A 24830-nucleotide genomic window follows, 5' to 3' on the forward strand; every position below is an offset into this window, starting at 1 on the left:
TCTGGGGCTGCCCTTCTTCCCAGACCAGCTGGGGAGGGCTGAGGGGGGTGACTGGAGAAGCTGCAGCAATTCAAACTCTGCGACTAATAAGAAATTTCCAACCAAAGGGATAGGTAAGCAGGAATGTCATTGCAAATACTACCCTGACTGTACCTGGTTTTTAAAAACATGGCAGCACCTTTGAAAAGTGGCTCGGAGATAGGACACCTGCCTGTACTTTTCTCCAGCTAAGCATGGTATAGAAAGCGTTTTCAAACATTTCTCTTAAGAACACGAACTTTTGTTTTCCAGGCACATTTCCACCAATGGATTTTTTTTTTTTTTAAATCAAGGACACAATACTTTCTAGATTCTGAAAAACGGTTAGGTATCAATTTTTTTAAGTATCTATGCCATTAGAAAATAAAATGTGAACACAAAACAAAAATACTGGGAGAAAGTCTCTCATTTCAAAAACATACGGATGGAGGGTCCCCTGAAGGACAATCTTTCTCACTTAGCGAGAGAAGACAGATGAAAGAAGTCGGTCTGCACACCACAGTGAGCAAGCTTGCACAACTGATCGAAGGTTGATGTGGAAACGTGAAACTCAGGAAGTCTACACGAATGTCCATTGAAAAACCACAAAAGCACACAGTGAACAGTTTTCAAACTGTGGAACTGAAGAGGCATTCGTCAAGGATTGAGACCACTCTGTTCCAGGTGAGCATCCTTTAAAGCTTGAGGAGTGGGGCGGGGGGCGACACTCTGTGGCCTTATGCCCCACTCCAGCTCCCTCCTTCCGTCCACACCACCCAAGGCTTTCATCCACTCCATTTGGGAGGGATGGAATCGTGGCCCACGGGAGTATCCAGGATTAGAACCATTGCACTTAAGTTTAATTCATTTGATAAAGTACCTCTTTTGCTATAAACCAGATGGAGACTCTGGTGCTGCTTTGTTTCATTTTTTGGAAAGGGGATGGGGAGGCAGTTTTGATCCTTGAACACCTCAGATGTGCTAAATCAACCTAACCAAAGTATATTCTGAGGCACGTTAGCTCTGTGAGATGATCTGCAAAATAGAGTAGCCTGGCCGCGTAAGTTCAAGAAACGCTACTGACTCAGTGATGGTCTTGGGGATTCACTATGCACAGCACACACCCAAGGCTCCAAAGTCCTGCAGAAAGGAAACGGACGTAACTTGGCTTCCCAGGAGTATTTGACCACAAAATCCTTATTTTGCATCACACCAATTTGATGTTCCCTAGGACCTGTGTTCTATAGAACACACACTAGGAAATACTGTACAGTTTGTGGGGTCAACAGAAGCCCTATATCTGAGGACAGCATCTCTTGACTGGAAATAGGGATCAGATTCCCAATTCCAGGGACAGCCTACAGTCTGTCACTTCACCTGGGAAAACACGTTACATAAATCTCTATCCATCAAGGTTATGGCTGCTGTGCCCTTCACCAAGGGGAGAGAGCTTGGAAGAAGGTACGCAACATTTTATAAATAGCTTCAACATTCTCTCTGATGCACACCTCCCTCACATTAAATAAAATAATTTCCTCGGTGAGATGTGGCAGCTGCTGCTCACTGAGCTGGCTGTGAGCTTTACAATACAATTTTAATAGTTTCTGTGAATAAATTATTCATTTTTTGTTTGTTTAGAATATTCTTCTGGCCCCTTTGCTATATACTGCATCAAAAACAAACCAATAAGCAAAACTTACCCACATCCCATCCCATCCCACCCACTATTATTAGAACTATTATTATCATTATTATTATTGTTATTATTTACAGTATCTGCTACCAACTCATTCACTAGCTAGCTGTAAGAGGGATGTGGCTCAAACTTCAACCGAGAGTCGTGGGAAATGGCTGGAAATGAGAAGCATCTGTAGATGTTTATTAGCAAGGAACAGGATGTGGAAAGCGTCCAGCCTTCAGGAGGATCAGGGGCATGGAGAGTTGTCCTTGCTGCTCATACACAGCAGCCACGGAGGTGTGGTTGGTCTCTCAGCCTTTGGAGAACTTGGAAGGGTGTGCGTGTGGACAAATAGCCCATCCTTGACCTTCATGAGGGATAGATGCCAGATCACTGCAAATCCCCACATGTACGAGTCCCGCCTCTGCATTTCACTTTTATGTGGCAAGGAATAAACCAACACTTCTACATGGGGATGTGGATACTGGGCTGGAGATGACAGTGGGAAGCACTTGCAAATATTCCTATTCCCCTTCACTCTCCCAAGGCAGACATTGCTAATCAATCCCAGCACTCTTCCATGCCTGTGTCTGGCATATCCTTTCTGGGACTTTAAAGGCAGACACTCCCAATAAGTTGGAAGTGCCTTTTATCTTGGGCAATGAGCTTGGATCACTCACCGAGTTAAGTGGCCGGCTCCAAGCATGTGGTTTTCAAATTTGTGCCCCCCAAAAAAGGCAAACTTTTTGGGGTCCCGGACCTTCTGCAGTTGTTCATGAATAATTCAAACCTCATGTTAAATCCATGAATGTTAAGGGTTTATTAATTGTGGAGTTAGATGCTCTGTGTCCACGTAAAGCTTCTTGAGGGCAGAGACTATGGGTTTTGTCCAATGCTGTATCCCCAGTGCCCAGAATTGGGCCTAGCACATAGTAGGTGTTCAATAAATATTTGTTGGATGTAAAGCAATGGCCACTTCACCTTCATCACAACTGGCACTGCCAGTTAAAAATTTCTGTGGAAAAGCATAATCTATCAGATTGCTAATTCTGGTGAAAGAAGAAATGCTACAATCAGCTCTCTCTTTGGGTTTAAAAAAAAAAAAAATTACATTTCTTTACTGCAAGGGACTTTTAGGTCGATTGAAATTGGTTTTGAGTTAGTCCCTTGCAAAGATGCCTCTTTCTAAGTGCACGAGCAACCTATTTATTTATATCAGAATTTCCAGTATGGTGGCATCAGTACACATCACAATGGTCATTATCACACAATGACTCTGTAAGAGGTTAGTAAGAAAAATATTCGTGCCCCCATAACGAGCTGTAGCAAGCAAAGTACAAAACATAGATCTCTTCTGCAAAGACATTAGGATTTTGCTGCCATGAAAAAAAAAATCTATACAGAGACCACGTTTAAATAACTATAAATAATATTAATTAGAATTTATGGAATGCACAATTCATGGACTTCACCAGAACACAAGGAAACCTCTGAGACAGTGTTGCAGTATTCACTTCCAAAAACAAGGACACCCGTCCAATTCCCCTGCTAAGACAGCTGTCCTTCCCTACCAAGGATTTTAAATAATTCTCACCATGCTGCTCGCAGCATCATCCCCAAAGAAATATTAATTTACAAAATAACCCAATATCCATATATTTCTTTTTGACAAATAAAAATCTTAAATTAAAAAGCATGATTCTCTCCCTCTCCCCATCCCCTTTATTCCAATTTCAGGTAACTTGGCACTGAGTAATTGAACATTAAAAAATCGAGTTTGTAGACTTCGTACAGCTGCGTTTGGTGCTCTGAGCTTATGTTCTGGAAGAATCCTGTGGTCATTTCATCAGTAGTTCTCGTAGACTTTGCGTAGGTGGGGAACTTCAGGTAGCTGCCCACTCCTGCCAGCTGCAAGACATAATTAGAATCCTCTTCCAGTGTCTCATACTTGCCCACGAGGTCATAATGGATGTGGCACGGATGGCAGAGAGAATAGACGGTTTGCCAGTGTTCGTTGAACGGCTCCTCCCGTTGGGTGTGTGGGTCGATGAGATAGGCCACAAACTCCTCAAACTTGACATCATCCCCTTTGCGCAGGGCCTCCTGGGTGGCGTTCTTCCGCTGGCGCTTGATGATCTTGGTGCCATATCGCTTGTGGAAGGAGGTGTTGTACTTCTGGGTGAACTTGTTGCGGTAGGCTGACACCAGCCTCTCAAAGGGCTCACGGACAAACAGGAACTTCATGTAGCTTTTCAAGCGGTGGTTGATTTCTGGGATGCTGTACTGGTTCAGGGTCTTCAGGTTGGCGGAGACGTGGGCCTCGTTGGCCGGGATCTCCATGGGGTCACTGTACTTCCCCCGCCCCGTCAGGACCATCATGAGCCGCTTCCAGTTGGTACACGCCACCTTGGGCACGTAGCAGTAGATGAGCTCGTGGTCCTCATCTACCACCAAATGCTTCAGGTCGTTGGGGGTCAGGACCCGTCGCTTGCGGCTCACGGCGCTGTTGGCTCGGCATGTGTCTGTGACCTGGTCCCGCCTCATCTGGTGCAAAATGGCGGTGTTGGAGAGCTCCAGCTGCAGAGGGGACACAAGAGGAAGAAGAGCTCAGTACTTGTGGAAAACACTTCCACTTGGCCGTATCTACAAACACAGGCCATCGAGAGGCCTAAGTCTCCACTTTTAATTCTCCATTAGCGGCCTCAAATATTCTTGTTCTTTGTTCCACCATATGTCCTTTGTAGAACAATGATATAGTTTATCAATCACTTCTCTACATGCCAGGCATTTTCCTAGAAGCTTCACACACACACACATATATATATATTTTATTTTCTCATTACAACAACCTTGAACTGCCACTGGTTTATTTAATAATATCGAGTACCTACTACTGTGCCAGGTAACATGCTGCTAGGCACTGGGGATACAGTAATAAAAAGAAATACAATGAGGGAACTCTTATGGAGTTTACAGTCTAGCTGGAAGACAGAGGGAACTGAAACTCAGAGAGGTTAGGTTACCAGCTTGAGATCACACAGTGAGTTTAAAGAGGCAAAGCTGGCACTCAAACTTGTATCTGTCTGGTACCAAAGCCGTCCATCTTCCACTCTACCCTGATGCCTAGTACTCTCATCTTCTCAACTGACATAGGATGAGGTCTGGCATTTGACTGATCTATTAAAAAGCAGGGAGGCAATGGTGGTTAATGATATAGTTCTTGCCGTCCGTGGAGACCCTGGCCAGTGCACCTCAAGCACAGCTACCACCTGTCTGTCAGTGGAAGTTTGTGTGTTGCTAATGATGCTGAACAGGTTTCAGCAGAGTTTCTAGACTAAGACCAGGAAGAAAGGCCTGGCAATCTACTTCCCAAAAAATCAGCCAATGAAAACCCTATGGATTGTAATGGTCCAATTCCACTGAATATGGAGTCTCCATGAGTTAGGGCCGAGTTGACAGCAACTAACAACAACCTACGGAAGCACACCAGCTGACCTGAGTACCAACTGCCAGGCTTGGGAGGCAGGCCATCTTGGACCCTCCAGCCCAGGTGACCAGAGCTGTGCGACTGGTCCCTTTTCCCCTTTCTAGGCCTTACCTGTCTAGTATGTAGAAAGAGGCAGGTAGATTAGCTGATTGCCAGGGTTTTAGCCACCCTCAATGGTGGTTATAGCAGGAAAGATAATTCCTTTTAAGGTGCCCAATTGGTGACCACACAGTCTATCCTGAGTCCCACAGAAAATCTTCTAGAACATTCTTCCTCAGATGGATTATTTTGTCTTGCTGAGATTTTGCCACAGGGCTTGATGCCCGATGGCAGTAGGCACTCCATCAATCCAAATCTCTAATGATGCTATTTTTCAGCTCTCCAAACATAAGTGACACCATGAACATGTCAAGAAATGCAGAAGGCGAGCTGCAGAATTTCTTAAATTTTCCCCATGCATGAAGTGCATCAGAATAGTAACAATATCTAACACTGAGTGAGCCAGTGCTGCTTGTGTGCCAGATATTGGTCTAATTGCTTTACGTTGATTAATTGACATAAGGCTCTCAATAACCCAAGGGATAGGTATCATTAGAATCCCATTTCATGGCTGAGAATTTGTCAGGCACACTACCACATGAATAATAACACTGAGAACATTTGCAGAGTGCTTCCTTACACATTATCTTGTGGAGGCAACTTCGTAAAGCTGTGTGGGTCTCAGTCTCCCCATTCTGTCAACGAGAAAACTGAGGCTGAAAGAGGCTAAGTGACCTGCCCGAGGTAAGTCCATCAAGGAGAAGCAGAACTGGGACCCAAAGTAGACCCTGTGACTCCAGATCTCAGACTTTTTATACTACAGTGGCCTAAAGTATGCTCCCTGTTGAATGGAAGCACCACAAAGCGGGGACTTTGTCTTTCCACAGCAGTACATCCAAGGCCTGCAAAAGTGCTGGCCACTTAAAAAAAAAAAAAAAAAAGCCAAACCAGTGGCCATTGAGTCGATTCTGACCCCTGGTGACCCCACATGTGTCAGAGTAGAACCGTACTCCATAGGGTTTTCAATGGCTAATCTGTTGGAAGTAGATTGCCAGGTCTTTCTTCCAAGGTGCCTCTGGATGAATTTGAACCACCAACCTTTTGGTTAGCAGCCGAGCACTTAACTGTTCACGCCACCCAGGGACTCCACTAGCCATACAGAAGATGCGCAGTATTTGTTGTGCAAATGAATGAATTAGCTAATAATTTCTCAGGGCAACTTGACATGTGAGTACTGCAGGCCTCTCTGTAGCTAAAGAAACTTCCCAATTGTTCACAGGTGCGAGAAAATTCTTTAATAAGGGACAAGCCTTCAATCAATAACTTTGAGCAAATGCCTGAGAGAAGATAATATGACCTAAGAGAATATTTTCACATAGAAGAAAAGGGACAGGGTATCTAATTGGTCAGCAGAAAGAGGGTGAGATTTGGAATCAGGACACCTGTGCTTGATCTTTGTAACACCTTTAGCCTTCTGAATCTCAGTTTCCTTATCTGCAAAATGGGGATACTACCACCTACTACACAGGGTTGTTGATCAAAATTAAGCAAGGTATGGTTCAGCATTTATTTTTAGTAAATAAGATAAAGCCTAGCACAGGACAAAGTATGGCATGCAGTGGGTGATTTTTTTTATTCTTTCCTGAAAGAACAAGCAATCTGAAAAAGGCGGCCAGGAACCGCAAAGACAAATTTCACCACTCTATAATTTTGCTTCGGGCCACCCCTAGGTCACTGAATCCAATTAATATTTATTTTGAATAAGAAAACTCTGACCTCTGCATTTCCTGACTTCTTAGCAGATGTATTCATCACCTTCAGAAGAGCAAGTACAGGCCTCTTGGGCTATTAGACAATGCCATTAAAAAAAAAAAAAAAAAAAAAGCTGTCCTAGAGGAAGTGGAAGGGCTAGCAAGGAAAAAAGGGGCCCATCAGTTTCGCCCAGTTGAGTCTCAAAGGACAATTCTGAAGGCAATAAATACTAAGATGAGCACAGGAACAAGGGGTCTCCTATTTTTTTGAAGCCCTTTTTAGCTGCAGACAATTTTCTGGCTATGAGAATCCCCAGGGAGGCAGCATGTCAGCTAATATTACACTCAAGCCCACAAAGCTAGGAAAAATGGAAACGATACCATAGTGTCATTTTACATCCAATTACAGAGGCAAAAAAGGACTCAGTGGGGCTTTGAAACCCGGTATTCGAGGTTTCTTTCCCTTCCATTTCCTTCTTCTCCAAGGCAGTTTAGGAAGCAGTTGGTGTACCTGCTGCAGGAAGACTTCCCTCTAGTCTATTTTAGGGTCAATTTAAATCATTTAAAGTATAAACAAACAAACAAAAAACAAACTTAACTGCCATTCAGTTCATTCCAACTCACAAACCAAACCAAAGCAAACCCACTGCCGTCGAGTTGATTTCAACTCACAGCAACCCTATAGGAAAGAGTAGGACTGCCCCATAGAGTTTCCAAGGAGCGCCTGGCAGATTCGAACTGCTGACCTTTTGGTTAGCAGCCACTGCACTTAACCACTACACCACCAGGGTTTCCTTCCAATTCACAGGGACCATCTAAGACAGAGTAGAACTCCCCTATAGGGTTTCCAAGGCTGTAAACCATTACAGGAGCAGATGGTCACCCCTTTCTCCTGTGGAGCAGTTGGTGGTTTCCAACTGCTGACCTTTCAGTTTGCAGCTGAGCACTTTAACCACTGCGCCATCAGAGCTCCTCATTTAATGTATAATGTTACTTAAGTATGCATAAACATAAAGCTAGGTATATAGCTACAAGACCGAAACAAATGTAAACATTCAAATTAAGGACACTGACATGATGGATGGTGGTGTTTTGCTGGAACAAAAGCAGGAGAGGTGTCTGGTGCTCACTGACTGCTCTGGGGTGGCTTCTTTGGCGGACGGCATTCCTTCTCTACTGTGCTGCATGAAAGCTCAATTTTCCTATCACTTTTCTCATTTCTAATTACTGTAAGGAAACCCTAGTGGTGTAGTGGTTAAAAGTCTGGCTGCTAACCAAAAGGTTGGCAGTTCAAATCCACCAGGTGCTCCTTGGAAACTCTATGGGGCAGTTCTACTCTGTCCTATAGGGTCGCTATGAGTCAGAATCAACTCAATGGCAAAGAGTTTGGTTTTTGGTTTAGTTACGGTAAATTCCAGCATCCTGTGCCTATCATTTGACCTTCACTCTGTACAATCTCATCATTTATATATTTTGTCTCTGCTCATTTCTAATTCGCCTAAAACAATTAAAAGGGAGTTACGTGATGCCACCAAGACCACAAATGAACATATATACCCTGACTTCACACGGCAGGACTAGGTCATCAGGGTGGGCCTGAGAATTAAGAATATCCTCTGATGAACTTTTCAAGAAGGTTATTGTTAAAATACGAACACAAAATTAGCTAATATTCTCCCACAGAACTGCAGGCCTCTGGAAGTATGTCTGTGGGCTCCTTGGGCCTTGGTTTAAGACACCTGGCTTAGGGAGCGCCCTGGGCAGGTCGGAAGGCGGAGAAGAATCCTTAGCCATCATGCCAAGATTGTACAGGAGAGTTCTGTGGTGGCAGCCTGGGCTGTTCGAGAAATCTCCACATTTGTTCATAGGGCCACCAGCATGTTAGAAATCGTGGTGGGGGAAATAGCAATTTAGAACCTTAAAAATATGCAAACCTAATGTCACCGCCACCCTTCCACACTCCTGACTAATACAGGAAGGACATTCTTCACAAGCAGGGCTCACATGAGCCTTGGTAGCTGTCACAACTCTTCAATGACTAACATGTTTCTTGAGCCTCGGTTTTGGGAACTATCCAAAGTACCCACTGCTATGGGGACACCAGAAAGACGAGGCAATCAAGAGAAGTCATTAATGAAGAACAACTTGCTCCGTTATCGCTGAAGAGAACATCTGCCTTTTCTAGCCAAGTTTTATCAGTTTTACAAAGCATGGATTTGTTGATCTGGTAATTATCTGAACTATGAGACCAATCTCTTTCCTCCTTCACCGCCTTTCTCTCCTTTTTTTTCTCAAAAGCATTTGAAGAGACCATCACAAAGGACATATGTGCAGTATAAAACTGAAACAGGGAAAAACAAATATACTAACTATGAGGGCTGTGATGAAGCATCTTATTTGGCTTTCTAGCAGCAAGAACAAAAGGGGAAATGTTATCCAATCTCCTAGTTTTTGTTACCGGAAGGAGAAGCATTCACATTTCTTGGGGGCAGAAAATTACAAGATATTACGAGACTCAGAAATGTCAGTCAAGGAGGGAGATTCTTGGATTCAGTTTGCTCTTGTTCAAGTGTTTAAACGAACAGAAACTAAGCAGCTGCTGTTGAGTCGATTCCGACTCATGGCGACCCCATGTGTATCAGAGAAGAACTGTGCTCCATGAAGCTTTAAAGGCTGTGATCTCTCAGAAGTAGATCATCAGGCCTTTCTTCTGAGGCCCCTCTGGGTGGATTCGAACCACCAACCTTTTGGTTACCAAGCATTTAACCAATCGTGCCAACCAGTTTTGGAGTGTTGAGAGACTAGATACTGATGTTACTATCTACTCCCATGTTATGTTTACAGTACACTTCAGCATTTATACTTCCACACACAACATCTCATGTAAAGAACCCATTGGGATTTTTCCAGAGACTTCCAGAAGGACCCAGAGCATACTAAAACAAAGTTTATACTTAGCAGACCTGCCCCTACTTTCAACCACACATTCATATTTAGCACACCAGGCCAGCTTGTTGTTAGTTGCCATCAAGTCAATCCTGACTCATGGCAACCCTACCCCAGGTATTATTAACATTCTAAGCCAACAGGTCTCAAACTTTAGCCTGCACTGAAATCACCTAGAGGGCGTGTTAAAACCCTTTGCTGGGCCGTACTCCCTGAGTTTCTGATTCAGTAGGTCAGGGATGGGGGTTGAGAATTTGCTTTTCTAGCAAGTTCCCAGGTGATGCTGATGCCGCTGGTCTACAGACCACAATTTGATAAACACGGCCTTATACTACAAGGAAATGACTATAATCTAACATCTTTCACCAATTCACAGCTATTCTTAATTACAGAACATAGACTCCAGGTTCACCATCTGCTGCCAAGAGACTCCTAGCTACATCCCCAGCCCCGGCCTCCAACTCCCTTCATCTGCCTTTGATCTCCCAAAAGCATAAATTAGGTCAGAGGAGGGCTGATTCTAGGAAATTGTGAACATGACTATAGGCTCTGGGCTGTGTCCTGTGTTCTCCTTTAGATGTCTATTTTTAATTTGGACATTTAAAAAGGCAACTATAATTAGTTTAAGTAATTCAGGGACTGTTTGAAAAAGTCTTTAAAACTTTACTAGGTTTCATCTTAAAAGGAAGAAAAGCTGGTTTCCTTTAAATTAAAACATCTCCTGTGATGTTTGCAATCTCCTTCCACACGAGAACCCAACTGGAACGAGGAGCAGCTGGCCCCGGTAGGGGAGATGTAGGGAAATGGAAACCCAGAGAAAAACATAAATTTGGAAGCATCAAGCGACCGAGAGGTGGCAGGACCTGGTTCTAATTCCAAATCTGTCCTTAACAAGTGTTAGCTTGGACTCAAGCCTCAGTTTCTCCACTTGCAAATCCCAATATAAACCCCCTTTGAGCATCTTAGTGGCACTGTTATCATCCTCTCAAATTTAAAATTGGGGGGGTGTGGAGAACTCGATGCTCTGATTTGATATGATTCTATTACATTTCCCTCTGATTTAGAAATTCGACACAGAAATTGTTCGCTGAAAGTGAAGAGGGCTTGAAGCACTTACTAACGAAGATCAAGGACCACAGCCTTCAGTATGGATTACACCTCAGCATAAAGAAAACAAAAATCCTCAGAACTGGACCAATGAGCAACATCACGATAAACGGAGAAAAGCTTGAAGTTGTCAAGGATTTCATTTTCCTTGGATCCACAATCAACAGCCATGGAAGCAGTGGTCAAGAAATCAAAAGATGCATTGCACTGGGTAAATCTGCTGCAAAGGGCCTCTTTAAAGTCTTGAAAAGCAAAGACATCACCTTGAAGGCTAAGGTGTGCCTGATCCAAGCCTTGGTGTTTTCAATTGCCTTACATGTGTGCCAAAGCTGGATGATGAATAAGGAAAACCGAAGAATCAATGCCTTCAAATTATGGCATTGGCGAAGAATATTGAATATACCATGGACTGTCAGAAGAATGAACAAATCTATCTTAGAAGCACCGGCAGAATGCTCCTTAGAAGCAAGGATGGCGAGACTTCGTCTCACATACTTTGGACATGTGATCAGGAGGGATCAGTCCCTCAAGAAGGACATCATGCTTGGTAGAGGATCAGCGAAAAAGAGGAAGACCCTCAAAGAGATGGACTGACACGGTGGCTGCAACAATGGGCTCAAGCATAGCAAGGATTGTGACGATGGCGCAGGACCGGGCAGTGTTTCTTTCTGTTGTACCTGGGGTCGCTATGAGTCGGAACTGACTCTACGGCACCTAACGACAACAACACAGAAATTCGTAAACTCTCACGAAAAGTGCTTGTCACAAAAAAAGTCACTGAAGAAACCACCAAATGAGGGCACACAATTACATGCACTACCATTTATTGAAGGAGTCCTGGGTGGCACAAAAGGTTAAGTGCTTGACTACAAACCCAAAGGTTGGCAGTTCAAACCCACCCAGAGGGGCTTTGGAAGAAAAACGTGATGATCTGCTTCAGAAAGGTCATCGCCTTGAAAACCCTATGGAGCAGTTTTACTCTGCACACATGGGGTCGCTATGAGTTGCGACTGACTTGCCTGCAACTGATACCATTTATTGAGCACTTACTATGTACCAACCCCAAAACCAAACCCATTTGCCATTGAGTTGATTCTGACTCACAGCAACCCTATAGGACAGAGTAAACTGCCCCACAGGGTTTCCAAGGAGTGGCTGGTGGATTTGAACTACCTATCTTTTGGTTAGCAGCTGAGCTCTTAAAAACTGTGCCATCAGGGCTCCTACTATGTACCAGCCATTGTTAATTCTCACACTCTATGAGATAGGTATTATTAGTATTCCCAATTTACAGATGAGGAAACTGGGGCTCAGGGTCATGGAGCTAGAACTGGGGCTGGGGTATGAATCCAAGTACTCTGTGCGTTGAGACATTGCACCGTGCAGCCTCTGGAGCTTTGGATCTCAACCATGGCAGCTTACTGAGATCACTGGGAAGTTTTGAATATCACTGAGACCTGGATCTCACCCCAAAAACCCGGATGAAATTGGTCCGGGTGTGGCCAGCTCCCCAGGGGATTTTAAGGCAGCCCTGGGTGGAAATCATTGATTTAGAGACTCCAACACCAACTGCTGGTGAACTAAAGCACGGATCTGAACGTGGATGCTGACCTGCATTTAATCTTGGGTAAGTTATTTCACCTTCCTGGCCTTTGGGTTTAAGAGAAGGGACTTTTCATTTAGTAGGGCCGGGGTTAAAGGTCTAGATGGCCACCCTTCTCAGAAATCTTTGGGCGTGTCCTTAGGGAACCACTATAAATCATATCCACCTTTCGTCTGTCAGTTTGTCACACTGTGGTGGCTTAAGTGTTGCTATGATACCGGAAGCTATGCCACTGGTATTTCAAAGACCAGTAGCTCACCCATGGTTTCAGAACTTCCAGACTAAGAAAGACTAGGAAGAAAGGCCTGGTGATCTATGTCTGAAAAACAGCCAATGAAAATCCTATGAATCACAACAGAATACTGTTAGATACAGTGTTGGAAGATGAGCCCCCTAGGTCAGAAGTCTCTTCAAATATGCAGTAGCCTCAACAACAGACTTGAGCATACTAATGATCACGAAGACGGCATAAGACTAGACAATGTTTTGTTCTGTTGTACATAGGGTTGCTGTGAGTCGGAACCAACCTGGCAACAGCTAACGACAATAACAACATGAACCACAAAGTGTTTAAAAAATTCTGCTTAGAAAAGAGAGGAGAAAAATACTGAGCCTTTAAAGAAACAATTTGGTATGAACCTGTGGCAGAATTTAAGGAGTTGAGAAAAATCCTGACTCTGTGTTAACTGATGTTAACATTGCCAGGGAATTGGTTTCTTAGGATTTCAACTTGTATTTAGGGAAATACCTGTTTGACTACAAGGACTGAATCTTGGCAGGGGCTTTTCCTTTCTGGATTTGCCTTAGCAAAGGCAAGAAGAAAAAGATGCAATGGATGGAAAGCATCTGAGTTCTTGAAGACGAGGTGGGGGTGCAGGAGGCACCAGGTGACTGAGGGGCTCTGGGCTGGCCTCTGGATAGAGGCAATCCCCAGTCAGGTTCAGCTGACAATGGCTGCAGGTGAGCTAAGGCTCTGAGCTGCATTTTTACCCTTGGGAGCTTCGTGGGCCGAAAAGAAAGTCCAGGCTTTGCTGAACAACAAGGAATGGTTGTTTCAGGTTAATGGTTAAGGTACTTTTGTATTCAGCAGAATCCCTGGGTGGGTGGTGCAAACAGTTAGGGAACTCAGCTGTTAACTGAAATGTTGGAGCTTTGAGTCCACCCAGGGGTGCCTCGGAAAAAAAGACCTGGCGATCCATGTCCAAAAAATCAGCCACTGCAAACCTTGTGGAGCACAGTTCTCCTCTGACACACATGGGGTTGCCATGAGTAGGAGTCAACTCAATGACAACTGGTTACTGGTTTGTATTCAGGGTTTAAATTCGGTGACCTGGATCGGGGTCACAAACTCAAATGCCCTCCAGAGCCAGCAGGGAATAAAAATGACCCTTATGTGATTATTGAGCATGATGGGGCTCTAACTCAACCAGAGAGTCGGAGATGCCACTGAGATCTTGCTGGTGTCATGTGAGAACGAGGACTCAGTCTTTCCATTTCTTGTGAGAAGCCAGAAAACCAGATTTTATGTGAAATCTCCCTATTCTTCACTCTTAGCTGTATTAAAAAAAAAAAAAAAATTAACACCGTGGGCCAACAATACCTATTTGGGCTGGGCTTGACCTTTGGGCCACCAGTTGGCACCATTACCCCAGTGTGTGAGTATAGTAAGCCAAGGCACCCTTTTGGAGCTGGTTGTTCTGAGGCCCCTGCTGCCTCCAACCCAGCTGCCCCTGCTCAGTTAACGGGGCCTGGAGACGACTGCAAAAACCAGTTCTAACTCGCCAGGCTGTGGTTGTCCTTGAGTTCAATTAGTTTTTGTTTTTAGGTGCCATCGAGTTGATTTTGACCTATAGGATTTTCTATCCTGTAATCTTTATGGAAGCAGATTGGCATGTCTTTCTCCCACAGAGCAGCTGAGCAGATTCAAACCACCAACCTTTGGTTAGCAGCTGAAGCGCTTAACTGTTGTACCACCAGGGATCCTAGTTCAATTAGGAAAGCTCACAATTACGATGGTTGTTGTGAGAATGGCAACCCCATGTGTGTGCAAGTAGAACTGTGCCCCATATGGTTTTCAGTGGCTGATTTTTCACAAGTAGATAGCCAGGCCTTTCTTCTACGCATCTGTGAATGGATTTGAACCTCCAACCTTTTGGTTAACAGCCACGCACATTAGCTATTTGCACCACACACTGGGGTGGTCATGAGTCAGAGGTGACTTGTTGGCAATTTTTTTGGGGGGGGTTATTAAGAGAAAGCACTGGAACCTCAGTACTCCTCGCCCCCTCCCCTGCTTCATTTTTCTTTGTAGTAATCATCTCCCTCCAACACACTTACCACAACTTAGCTATTTTGTGTGTCTCTTCCCTCTGGGATGTAAACTCTGATGGGCAGGTATTTTTCTCTTTTCTGTTCACTAGTATCCTCAGTGCCTAGAACAGTGCCTGGCACAAAGTAGACACTCAGAAATTTGTCCAAGGAATAAACGAATGTCTTGGGGATGGTAGTGATGTTAAAGACCACCTGCATGGCTTCCTGGTGCCTAAACCCACAACCATCCCCTAGTTGAGGTATCCACCTCCCTCCCCTCAAATTTTTCTACTGAGGGTTTCTGGGCACGCAACTTGCAGCCCCAACACAATAGCTCAACATCATCCCAGAGCCCAGAGGCCAAGAGACCAGCAGCTGTCAGCCTGGGGAGGGATGGCTCTGGGAGGCTGCAACAGCCTGTGATGAGGGCAAGAACTGGCGAGGCCAGGGACAGAGGCGGGGGAATCAAGAGCGAGGTCACAGGTGGGCACCAAGGGCTGAGGGGGAGGGTGAAGGAGTGGGGGCGGGGCTTGGCAAGGAGCTGGGAGCAGCTACCCGCCCACCAGTGTTTCCTTTCTGCCTGGCCAGGTGCGGCAGGAAGGGCCTTATTTGTGTCTTAGGCCAGCTGTTTGGGCTTCCGGGTGTGTGTGTCCGGGGGGCACAGGAATCTGAACGGGGCCTCTGCCAAGCCCAACTGGCTTCCGATGAATGGTCCCAGAACAGGGACAATGGTGGGGAAGAGACATGCTCCCACACTGCTCGGAAGGCATGAATTTCCTGGGAGATAAGAAGTCAGAAAAGCAGGAGACTGTGCACCTGCTGACTGATGCTTCTGGACCCTTGGAAGTCACAAAAGCGGTGGCGGGGGGGCTCCTCTTTGAAGCCTCCAACGCGTACCTCCTCTCCCAACCACCCCACTGAGATGGGCCACCCAGGGGGTGAGGCTCTTGGGATGCAGGGATTCAGCTCTCCGGGTTCTCCTGCCTGCTTCTGCTTTCTTGGACCAACTGTTTTGTCCCCTTGAAAGAACACCTGTTTCTCTTCCTAGACTTCCAGAATGTTCTACTACTCAGATTTTACCCAGTGACCTTGGGCAAATCCCTTGACTCTTTTGGGGCTTAGTTTCTCCATCTGTAAAATGGAGACAGTAATAGTGTCTTCCTCACAGGGTTGTTTTGAATATGAAATGAGCCTTAGCATGGTGCCTGGCACATAGAAGGCACTTAGTAAACATTAATTCTTTTAGTCACTAGAAAAGTTACAGGACTTGTCTTTATATAAAATGGCCAGCAGTACAGCGAGCATAAGGCTCTGCCTTCCTCTGCTGAACAGCAGTTCTCAGTCAGTGAACTTAAGAACTGCAGTGTTTGGTGACATGTGGGCTCCCAGATACCACTCTGAGAAATTTCAGACTGGGTTGGGCTGGGTACCTGCTCTTGGCCATTGTGCCCTGGTAATTCTGCCAGGCCAATTCTCGGTTCCCACCTTAAGAACTGCTGATGGACCGTAGCTAGTACATGAGTGGGTTCTGCAGTTGACACCGATCACGTTTGTCATCTGTACAAAATGCCTGGCTCACGGCAACTCAGTATCTTGCTGACATAGGAAACCGATAAAGGCAACTGGAAGCAACTTGGACTGGCAGCTGTCATGGATTTAATTGTGTCCCCCTCCTCCCCCAAATATCTGTCAACTTGGCTAGGTCATGATTCCCAGTATTGTATGACTGTCTACCATTTTGTCATCTGATATGATTTCCCAATGCATTGTAAATCCTATCACTGTGATGTAATGAGATGGATTAGTGGCAGTTATATTGATGAGACTGACAAGATTAGATAGTGTCTTAAGCCAATCTCTTTTGAGAAATAAAAGAAAGGTGAGCAGAGAGACATGGGGACCTCATACCACCAAGAAAACAGTGCTGGTAACACAGCAAGTCCTTTGGACCTGAGGTTCTTGTGCTGAGATGCTCCGAGACCAAGGGAAGACTGATCACAAGGAACTTCCTCCAGAGCCGATAGAGAGAGAAAACCTTCCTCTGGAGCCAGCCGGTGCCCTGAATTCGGACTTCTAGCCTACTGGACTGTGAGAGAATAAACTTCTCTTTGTTAAAGCCATCCACTTGTGGTACTTCCGTTATAGTAGGACTAGGTGATGAAGACAGCAGCTGTTAAACAAATCAGAGGTCCAGAGAGCAATTTTCTGAGCTACATGAAGATTAGCTATTAATATGTATTAACAGACTACAGCACGAATGGAATTTCAGAGTAATTTAACTATAGATTGAGAAACACCCAAAAAACGTCGATTTAATTCTTAATCGAGTAGCATGTTTCCACACTATTCCATTTCTCCATTCTAAACCAGGTAGATGGAGCCCCAAAGCCCTCTTCCCATTCCTGCCTAGGAGATACCCCTTGCCCCGGCAACTATCACCAACCAACCTGGGGTCCCAAATGAACCAACCATTTCTACCACCTTCACCCAGACCCCTCTGCCTCAAGCTGCTCCCTCCTGATCACAGTTATATCACAAGGCTGATGCAAGTTCAACTCATGTCCCAGGCACTTGGTGCCCAATACCTGCAGGATTTAGAGAAGGGTGGTTAGTATTTGCCACTAGCATGCTAACAACTTTCCAGTAATAAGATTCTTTGTCTGCTTCAGTCATTTGTCTGCCTTTCCCCTCTTTTCAGAAGGATGGCCCATTTGCAGTCATAATGGAGATGTAACATGAAGGCCATCATGGCTATGGGGACAAGCAAATCTAAATTTATCAGCTGTTTACTGAGAAACTTAAGAATGTGGGCTGCTTCTCAGGCCACAACTGAAGACATACAGAAACACCTAACAGAGCCACATTCGAAGTCATGGACCTGGAACCTAGTGATGAATAAGATACGCTATGATGGAGACCTGGTGCTACAGTGGTTAAGAGCTCGGCTGCTAACCAAAAGGTCAGCAATTCCAATCTACCAGCCGCTCCTTGGAAATCCTACAGGGCATTTCTACTCTGTCCATAGGGTGGATATGAGTCGGAAACGACTTGAAGGCAACGGGTTTGGTTTTGGTTTTAGGCTAACGAGAAGGTCCCTAGGTGGCGCCAATGGTTTGTGCTTGCCTGCTAACCTAAAGGTTGTCAGTTTGAACCCACATGGTGGCATAGTGGTGAACACCTATGGCTGCTAACCAAAAGGTCGGCAGTTCAAATCCACCAGGCACTCCTTGGAAACTCTATGGGGCAGTTCTACTCTGTCCTATAGGGTCGTTATGAATCAGAATTGCCTCGACAGCAATGGGTTTGGTTTGGTTTTGGTCTGCAGTACCATGGAAGAAAAAGCCTAGTGATCTACTTCCGTTAAGATTACAACCAAGACCTTAAACCAAAAATATCCCCTGAAGTCTTCTTAAAACCAAATAATAGTTTAGCGTAACTAGTAAAAAAATGTCTGCCTTGAGCGCATTATGCTCTTTTAAGAATCATCTATATGCGATCAAACTGACAACAGCAACTCAAAAGATTAGGGGGCATGGCGTTTCTGCAAGTAAGGAAGGAACAACTCAAAAAAGGAGGGTGAGAACGGCTACACAACCTGAAGAATGTAATCAATGTCACTAAATTGTACATGTAGAAACTGCTGAATTGGTGTATCTTTTGCTGTGTATATTCTCAACAACAACAACAAAAGTAAAAAATTAGGAAAAAAGAAGACAAATTAACATATTCCCAGATAAACAAAAAAGATGAGTATTATCACTAGAAGACCTGCCCCACAGAAATGCTAAAGAGTTTCCTTCAGGCTGAAATGAAAGGGGGCACTAGGAAGTAACTCAAATCCACAGGAAGAAATAAAAAGCACCAGTAAAAGTAACTACATAGGTAAATATAAAAGATAGGACAAATATATTTTTGCTTGCAACCATTTTCTTCTCCTATATGATTTAAAAGACAACTGCATAATGCAGTAACTACAAAACTGTGTTGACGGCCAATAAAGTGAAAAGACAACCCACAGAACGGGAAAATAATATTTGCAAATCATGAATCTGAGAAGAGTCTAGTATCCACAATATACAAAGAACACTTACATTGCAGCCACAAAAAGACAAAGAACCCAACTGAAAAATGGACAAAGGATTTGAATAAAAATTTCTCCAAAGAAAATATACAAGTGGCCAGTAAATACATAAAATGATACTCAGTCATTATTTGGAGTCATCATGGAAACACACATCTGAAACACAATAAGGTACCACTTCACACCCAAGTAGATGGCTATAAACCAAAAAAAAAAAAAAAAAGGAAAATAACAAGTGTGAGTGAAGATGTGGAGAAATTGGAACCCTCATTCGTTGCAGGGGATGATGTAAAAAATGGTGCAACCCCCTTGGAAAGCAGTTTGGCAGCTACTCAAAAAGTTAAACAGAGAGGCGTTACCATATGGCCCAACAGTTCAACTCCTAGGTATACAACCAACAGAAAAAAAAAATGCACCCACACAGAAATTGTACAAAAATGTTCACAGGAGCATTATTCAAACCAGACCAAAAAATGTCCATTAACTGATGAGTTGATGTGATACAGCCACGCAATGGAATATTATTCAGTAATAACAAAGAAACAAAGTACTGATGCGTGCTACCATGGATAAACCTGGAAAAAAATTACGCTAAGTGACAGAAGCTTCTCAATAAAGAATACATATTGTATAATTTCATTTTTATAAATGTCCCGAATGAGCAAATCTATGGAGACAGAAAGTACATGAATGCCTGCATCGGGCTTGGAGGGAGGAAATAAATATAAGGAGTGACTGCTAAGGGTACAGGTTTTCTTTCTGAGATGATGAAAATACTCTAAAATTGATTGTGGTGATGAGTACACAAGTCTTTGACTAAACTAAAAACCATTGAATTGTAACACTTCACATGGGTGGATTATGTGGTATGTGAATTGTTATCTCAATAAGGCTGTTATTAAAAAAGAAAAAAAAAAAAGATTACAGCCAAGAAAATCCTATGGAGCAGTTGGTTTTACCTAACTTGACGGTAACGGGTTTGAGTTTTTGGTCTTGCTGTAGAGTTGACTCTGACTAGCGGCGACTCCATGTATGTCAAGGTAGAACTGTGCTCCGGGGGGTTTTCAATGGCTGATTTCTTGGAAGGAGACTGCCAGGCCTTTCTTCCACGGTGCCTCTGGAGGGACTTGAACTGCCAACGTTTTGGTTAGCGGCCAAGCGTGTTAACTGTTTGCACAACTCCTAGCCTGGGTTTAAAATCTGGCTCCACCACATATGACTGTGGACCTTGGGTAAATTACCTAACAATGTGGGCCTCAGTATCCTCTTCTGTATAACGGGGATTATAGCCAGGCTGACCTCCTAAAGTTACAGGTGATGGCGAGAGTAGCTTACTGCACGCTTAGTGCAAAGGTGATTAGCCCTTATCACAGAGAAGTTACTTTATTCCTATTCAGGCCAATGTAATAATAAAAAACTGAGGAAATTCCCCCAAATTCATCCCCCCCAACTAGACCTTTGCCTTAGGGTGCTGACAAGGAGGGACAGTGACTGATATCACTTGACTTTTCACTTCCCCTGCCTCCTTTGAGTGGAAGTCAAAGAGGGGTGAGTTAGGGCCGGAAGGGAAAGAAAGTTCAAGTTTGGATGCGCCCACACCCACCAGCCCAGGCTCCAGAGTGGTGTGGAAAGGGCTTTTGTCCCCTGACCCCAGGGAGGCAAGTAGGTGGGTGGACACATGGTTCCCCAGCCTCCTGCTGACCTAGCCTGCAACGACAGGTCCTGCTTTGCCTCTTGGTGGGCTTTGGATTGCCGAGCTTACCGCCCTCCCACTGCCCAGCAGTTCACTGACCTCCTGGCCCTCTGCAACTCCCAGGGGAAAAACTGCAACCTGGCAGCTGGCTCACAGTTTGCTTCAGTTAGTCAGCTGGCAACTGGTTAAGCAACCAGGCCCTGGGCTAAGGTGCGGGAGAAGGGGGGAAGCCCAGCGTAAAGCAAGGTAAGGTTTCTGTCCTCAGGGAAAAAGGCTCACCTACTAATGGGGACACAGATGAACCAATAAACCAAACCTGTTGCCATCGAATCTATTCTGACTCATAGCAACCCTTTGGGACAGAGCAGAACTGCCCCATAGGGTTTCCGAGGAGCAGCTGATGGACTCAAACTGCCAAGTTATTGGTTAGCAGCTGAGCTCACGGATGAGGAAAGGAAAAAAATTACAATTCAATGTGACAGGTGATGAGTGTTAACCCGGGCTATTGTGGTTAAATTGTGTTCCCCTAAAAGATATGTTCAAGTCCTAATACCCAGTACCTGTGGACAGGACCATATTTGGAAGGAGGGTCTTTGCAGATGTAATGAACTCATGATGAGGTCGTACTGGAGTAGGGTGGGTCCTAAAGCCAATGGCTGGTATTCTTATGAGAGGAAAATCTGACACAGACACACAGGGAGAATGCTATGTGATGACGGAAGCAGAGACTGGCATGACGTATCCACAAGCCAGGGAACACCAAAGATTGTCAGTATCACCAAAAGCTGGAGGCAAGGAAGGATCCTCCCCTAGAACCTTCAGAGGGGCCTGGCTCTGCTGACACCTTGATTTCAGACTTCTAGTCTCCAAAACCGTGAGACAAGGAATTGCTTTTGCATTGCGCCACCAAGTCTAGCACTAGGAAGCTAAGAGGGATTAGGAGTGTAGCTAATAGCTCAGGGAGAGAACTCCGGGGTCAGACCCCCAGATCTAGCACCTACCAGCTGAGTGGCCTAGGGTTTCTTAACCTCCTCAAGCCTCCATTTCTTCATCTGTGAAATGGGTACACCAACAGGCCCTGCCTCAAAGGTGGTTTATAAAGCATAGATGAGATGGGTTATGTGGTGTCCCTGGCTCATTATCTCATAGAGTTGGTGTAAGGACTAAATAAGCCAGCTTGGGCAACACCTTTTCTCTCTTATTAAGTACAGGTGCCGTGGAAGCAGGTCCCTGGGTGGTACAAATGGTTTGTTCTAGGCTTCTAACCTAAGGGTTGGCAGTTCTAACCCGCCCAGCAGCACCATGGAAGAAAGGCCTGGCAATCTGCTTCCATAAAGATTACAGCCTAGAAAACCCCATGGAGCAGGCCTACTGTGTCATGCATGGGGTCACTGTGGGTCAGAATCAGCTAGATGGCAATAGGGGTTCTTGCTGTGGAGGCATGGACCAGGAGCTAGTCCACACTCAGGAAGGTAGGGAGTATTTCCCCAAGAAAAGGGGCGTCCATGTGAAGCCTGAGCGATAAGAAGTAGTAAGCTGGGCAAAGAAGAGAAGGCCACTGAAGCAGGAGGTGGGTGGGGGACAGGAAGTGTAAAGACTCAGAGGCGAGGGGAGCAGGGCACCTTGGAGACCCTACAAGGCGGCCTCTCGATGGCTGTCCACAAACTGTGTGCCCAAAGTGATTGGGACAGGTTGAACTGCTGAAGCTGGATGAACCTATGGGGTTCAGGGGAGGTGGCAGCACCCTCCCCAACCCCCCAGCCTTCCAGAAAGGAAGGCTTGCAGACATAATGACACTGGTTGCGCCAGGAGGGGCACTGGGAACCTTTTCACACACTAAACAGCGTTCTCTGAGCCAGAGCAGTAAACAGAAAGGTTCAGAAAAACAAGTGGGAGGTCAGGGCCTAGGGGCAGATCTTCAGGGGACAAGCTGATTTCATTAGTGAATCTACTTTCTGTGGTAACTGAAGCCACCAGAGGAGGCTTCTCTGCTCCAGGTAACAAAGACACCTGGTGACAACCGGGGACAGGCCACCACAGCCCTCCCAGGGGAGACAGCCTTGGCATTCCCTCCCCCACGGCTCATCTTTCACTTCCCTCTGCCCAGCTGATAGTCCCCCTGTGGGGGATCCCCCTTTCTCTATTTTTGTTTTCTTTTGAAGACATAAAAACTACAGTCACTTTTGAGGAGGCAGGACCACCTCTGCTCTGTGTCTACTGCTGGGCAAAAGGGTTCTTGAGAGCTCTGGAGTGAAACAGAATGATCTAGAAGGATCTTGATCAGCCAGTCATTCTACAAGTCTAAAACCACAAGGAGGCCAGACAACAGGAAATTCCATGGTTTTCTATCCCTGTACCACACAAATTCACTAGGTTAGGTGGAGGAAGGGGAGATATCTGAATTTTATAGGACCTGATTTTATAGGACCTGATATCTGAATTTTATAGGGCCTGATATCTGAATTTTATAGGACCTTCTAACCAGAAATGTGGAAATTCATGACACTAAGAGCTGGATGCCTCAGGGTGACGCTCAGCTGGGCCAGGCACTGGCTGTATGAGCTTGTGAGTCACTGGCTTCTCTCTCAGCGTGCTCCTCTTTAAAATGGCCCTCCCTCCCTCCCTTCTTTCTCTCTCCTCCTCCCCTTCTCCCTCTTTCACCTTCTCCTCCTTTTCGTCCCTTCCTTCTGCCCTTCCTTCTTTCTTCCTTCCTCTCTCACTCCCTTCCTTCTCTCTTTTCTCCTCTCCTTTTTTTCCTTTCTCTCTCCCAGCCTGCCCTCCCTCCATCTCTCCCTCCCTCCCTCTCCCTTCCTTCCTTTTCCTCTTCCCCTCTTCCTCCTTCCCTCTCCATATCTTCTTCTTCCTCCCTCCCTCCCTCCCCTCTCTCATTTTTTCCCCTTTCTATCTCCCTCTTTCACTTAATGCTGTTTCCTGCTCGTTTCTTTCTCAGGGCATTTGAACTTGTGTTGTTATGCTCTTTCCTCAAACCTTTCACGGGCACACGGATGGCCCTTTGATAGGGAGGACTTGGTGGAAGGCAAGTTTCATGGGGAAGGTGGGAAGCATAGTCTCACCTTCCTGTTGGTCATTACTGGAATGTCCCACAGGCACCTCAAACAAAATGTCTGAAAGTGAGCTTGTCACCTCCCCTTTCGGTGTCCCCGGTCTCAGGCAATGGCACTGCTGTCTCTACCTGGCTGCTCTGCCAGACACCTGGGCGTCCACACCCCACAGCCTGGCTGCTTCTCCCTATCCTTGCAACCCTGGTACAAACCACATCACCTCCAGCCTGACAACAGTTCCCTCATTTCCATGTTCCAAGTCCGGGTCCCCTCCAGACCAGAGCAGTCTCTCTGGCTTTGACTCCATCGTTCTCTGCTTTGACCCTCAACAAGTCCTTACTGCCCTCCACAGAAAGGCCACCCTCCTGGGCCTGGAACACCAGGACCCACGTGTGTGGTCCTGCCTGTATCTCAGACCTCACCTCATTCATGGGAAGGCCACCCTCCTGGGCCTGGCACACAGGACCTTCGTGCATGGCCCTGCCTGCACCTCAGACCTCACCTCATCCACGGGAAGGCCACCCTCCTGGGCCTGGCACACCGGGACCCACATGCACGGCCCTGCCTGCATCTCAGACCTCACCTTGCAGCAGCTCAGTCCCATGAAGGGCTTCGTAGTGGGCAGTGCGGACCATTCACAGGACCTGCACGCACCTGCGTCTTCTGCCCCAAAGTCTTCCTCCTCGCATCACCCTTGAGTTGCTGCTCCTCTCCACCTACTAACCTCTCGGGGCTTTCAAACCTCACCTTATACAGGTAGTCCTCGACATATACTGTTTTCTAGTTACCATGAACTGCACTTACAACCGACATTTTTTTTTTACATAACGTCTACAACTGAAGAAGCGGAAAACGCCGATGTTGAAGCTATAAGTTTATATGTAATGTTTCCAGCTCCCAAAGACAAACACAGATAGGATTTATAAAGATACTGATAATAAAAGGCAATAATAATGAAAGCTTTAAAAAAAGGCACAGTTGGAACAAAACCCCTGTACTTTACTTCTTCTAAAAGTGATGACTGACGACCATCCCCCATCCCAGGCTCAGATCAG

The 24830-nt window shown here is 45.5% G+C and overlaps 1 protein-coding gene across 3 annotated transcripts in view; it reads right to left on the reverse strand.

The window, feature by feature from the left end:
* Positions 1-296: 296 nt before the first annotated feature.
* CHST11 (carbohydrate sulfotransferase 11) overlaps positions 297-24830 on the reverse strand; it is a 338998-nt gene continuing 314464 nt past the window's right edge. For all 3 annotated transcript variants that reach the window (XM_003405305.4, XM_010599856.3, XM_064283676.1), the window contains exon 3: positions 297-4273. In XM_003405305.4, the coding sequence (XP_003405353.1) occupies positions 3419-4273 (855 nt within the window). In that variant the 3' untranslated portion in view covers positions 297-3418. The remainder of the gene's footprint in view (positions 4274-24830) is intronic.

This window comes from Loxodonta africana, chromosome 4 (assembly GCF_030014295.1).
Source record: "Loxodonta africana isolate mLoxAfr1 chromosome 4, mLoxAfr1.hap2, whole genome shotgun sequence".
Classification (NCBI taxonomy): Eukaryota; Metazoa; Chordata; class Mammalia; order Proboscidea; family Elephantidae; genus Loxodonta; species Loxodonta africana.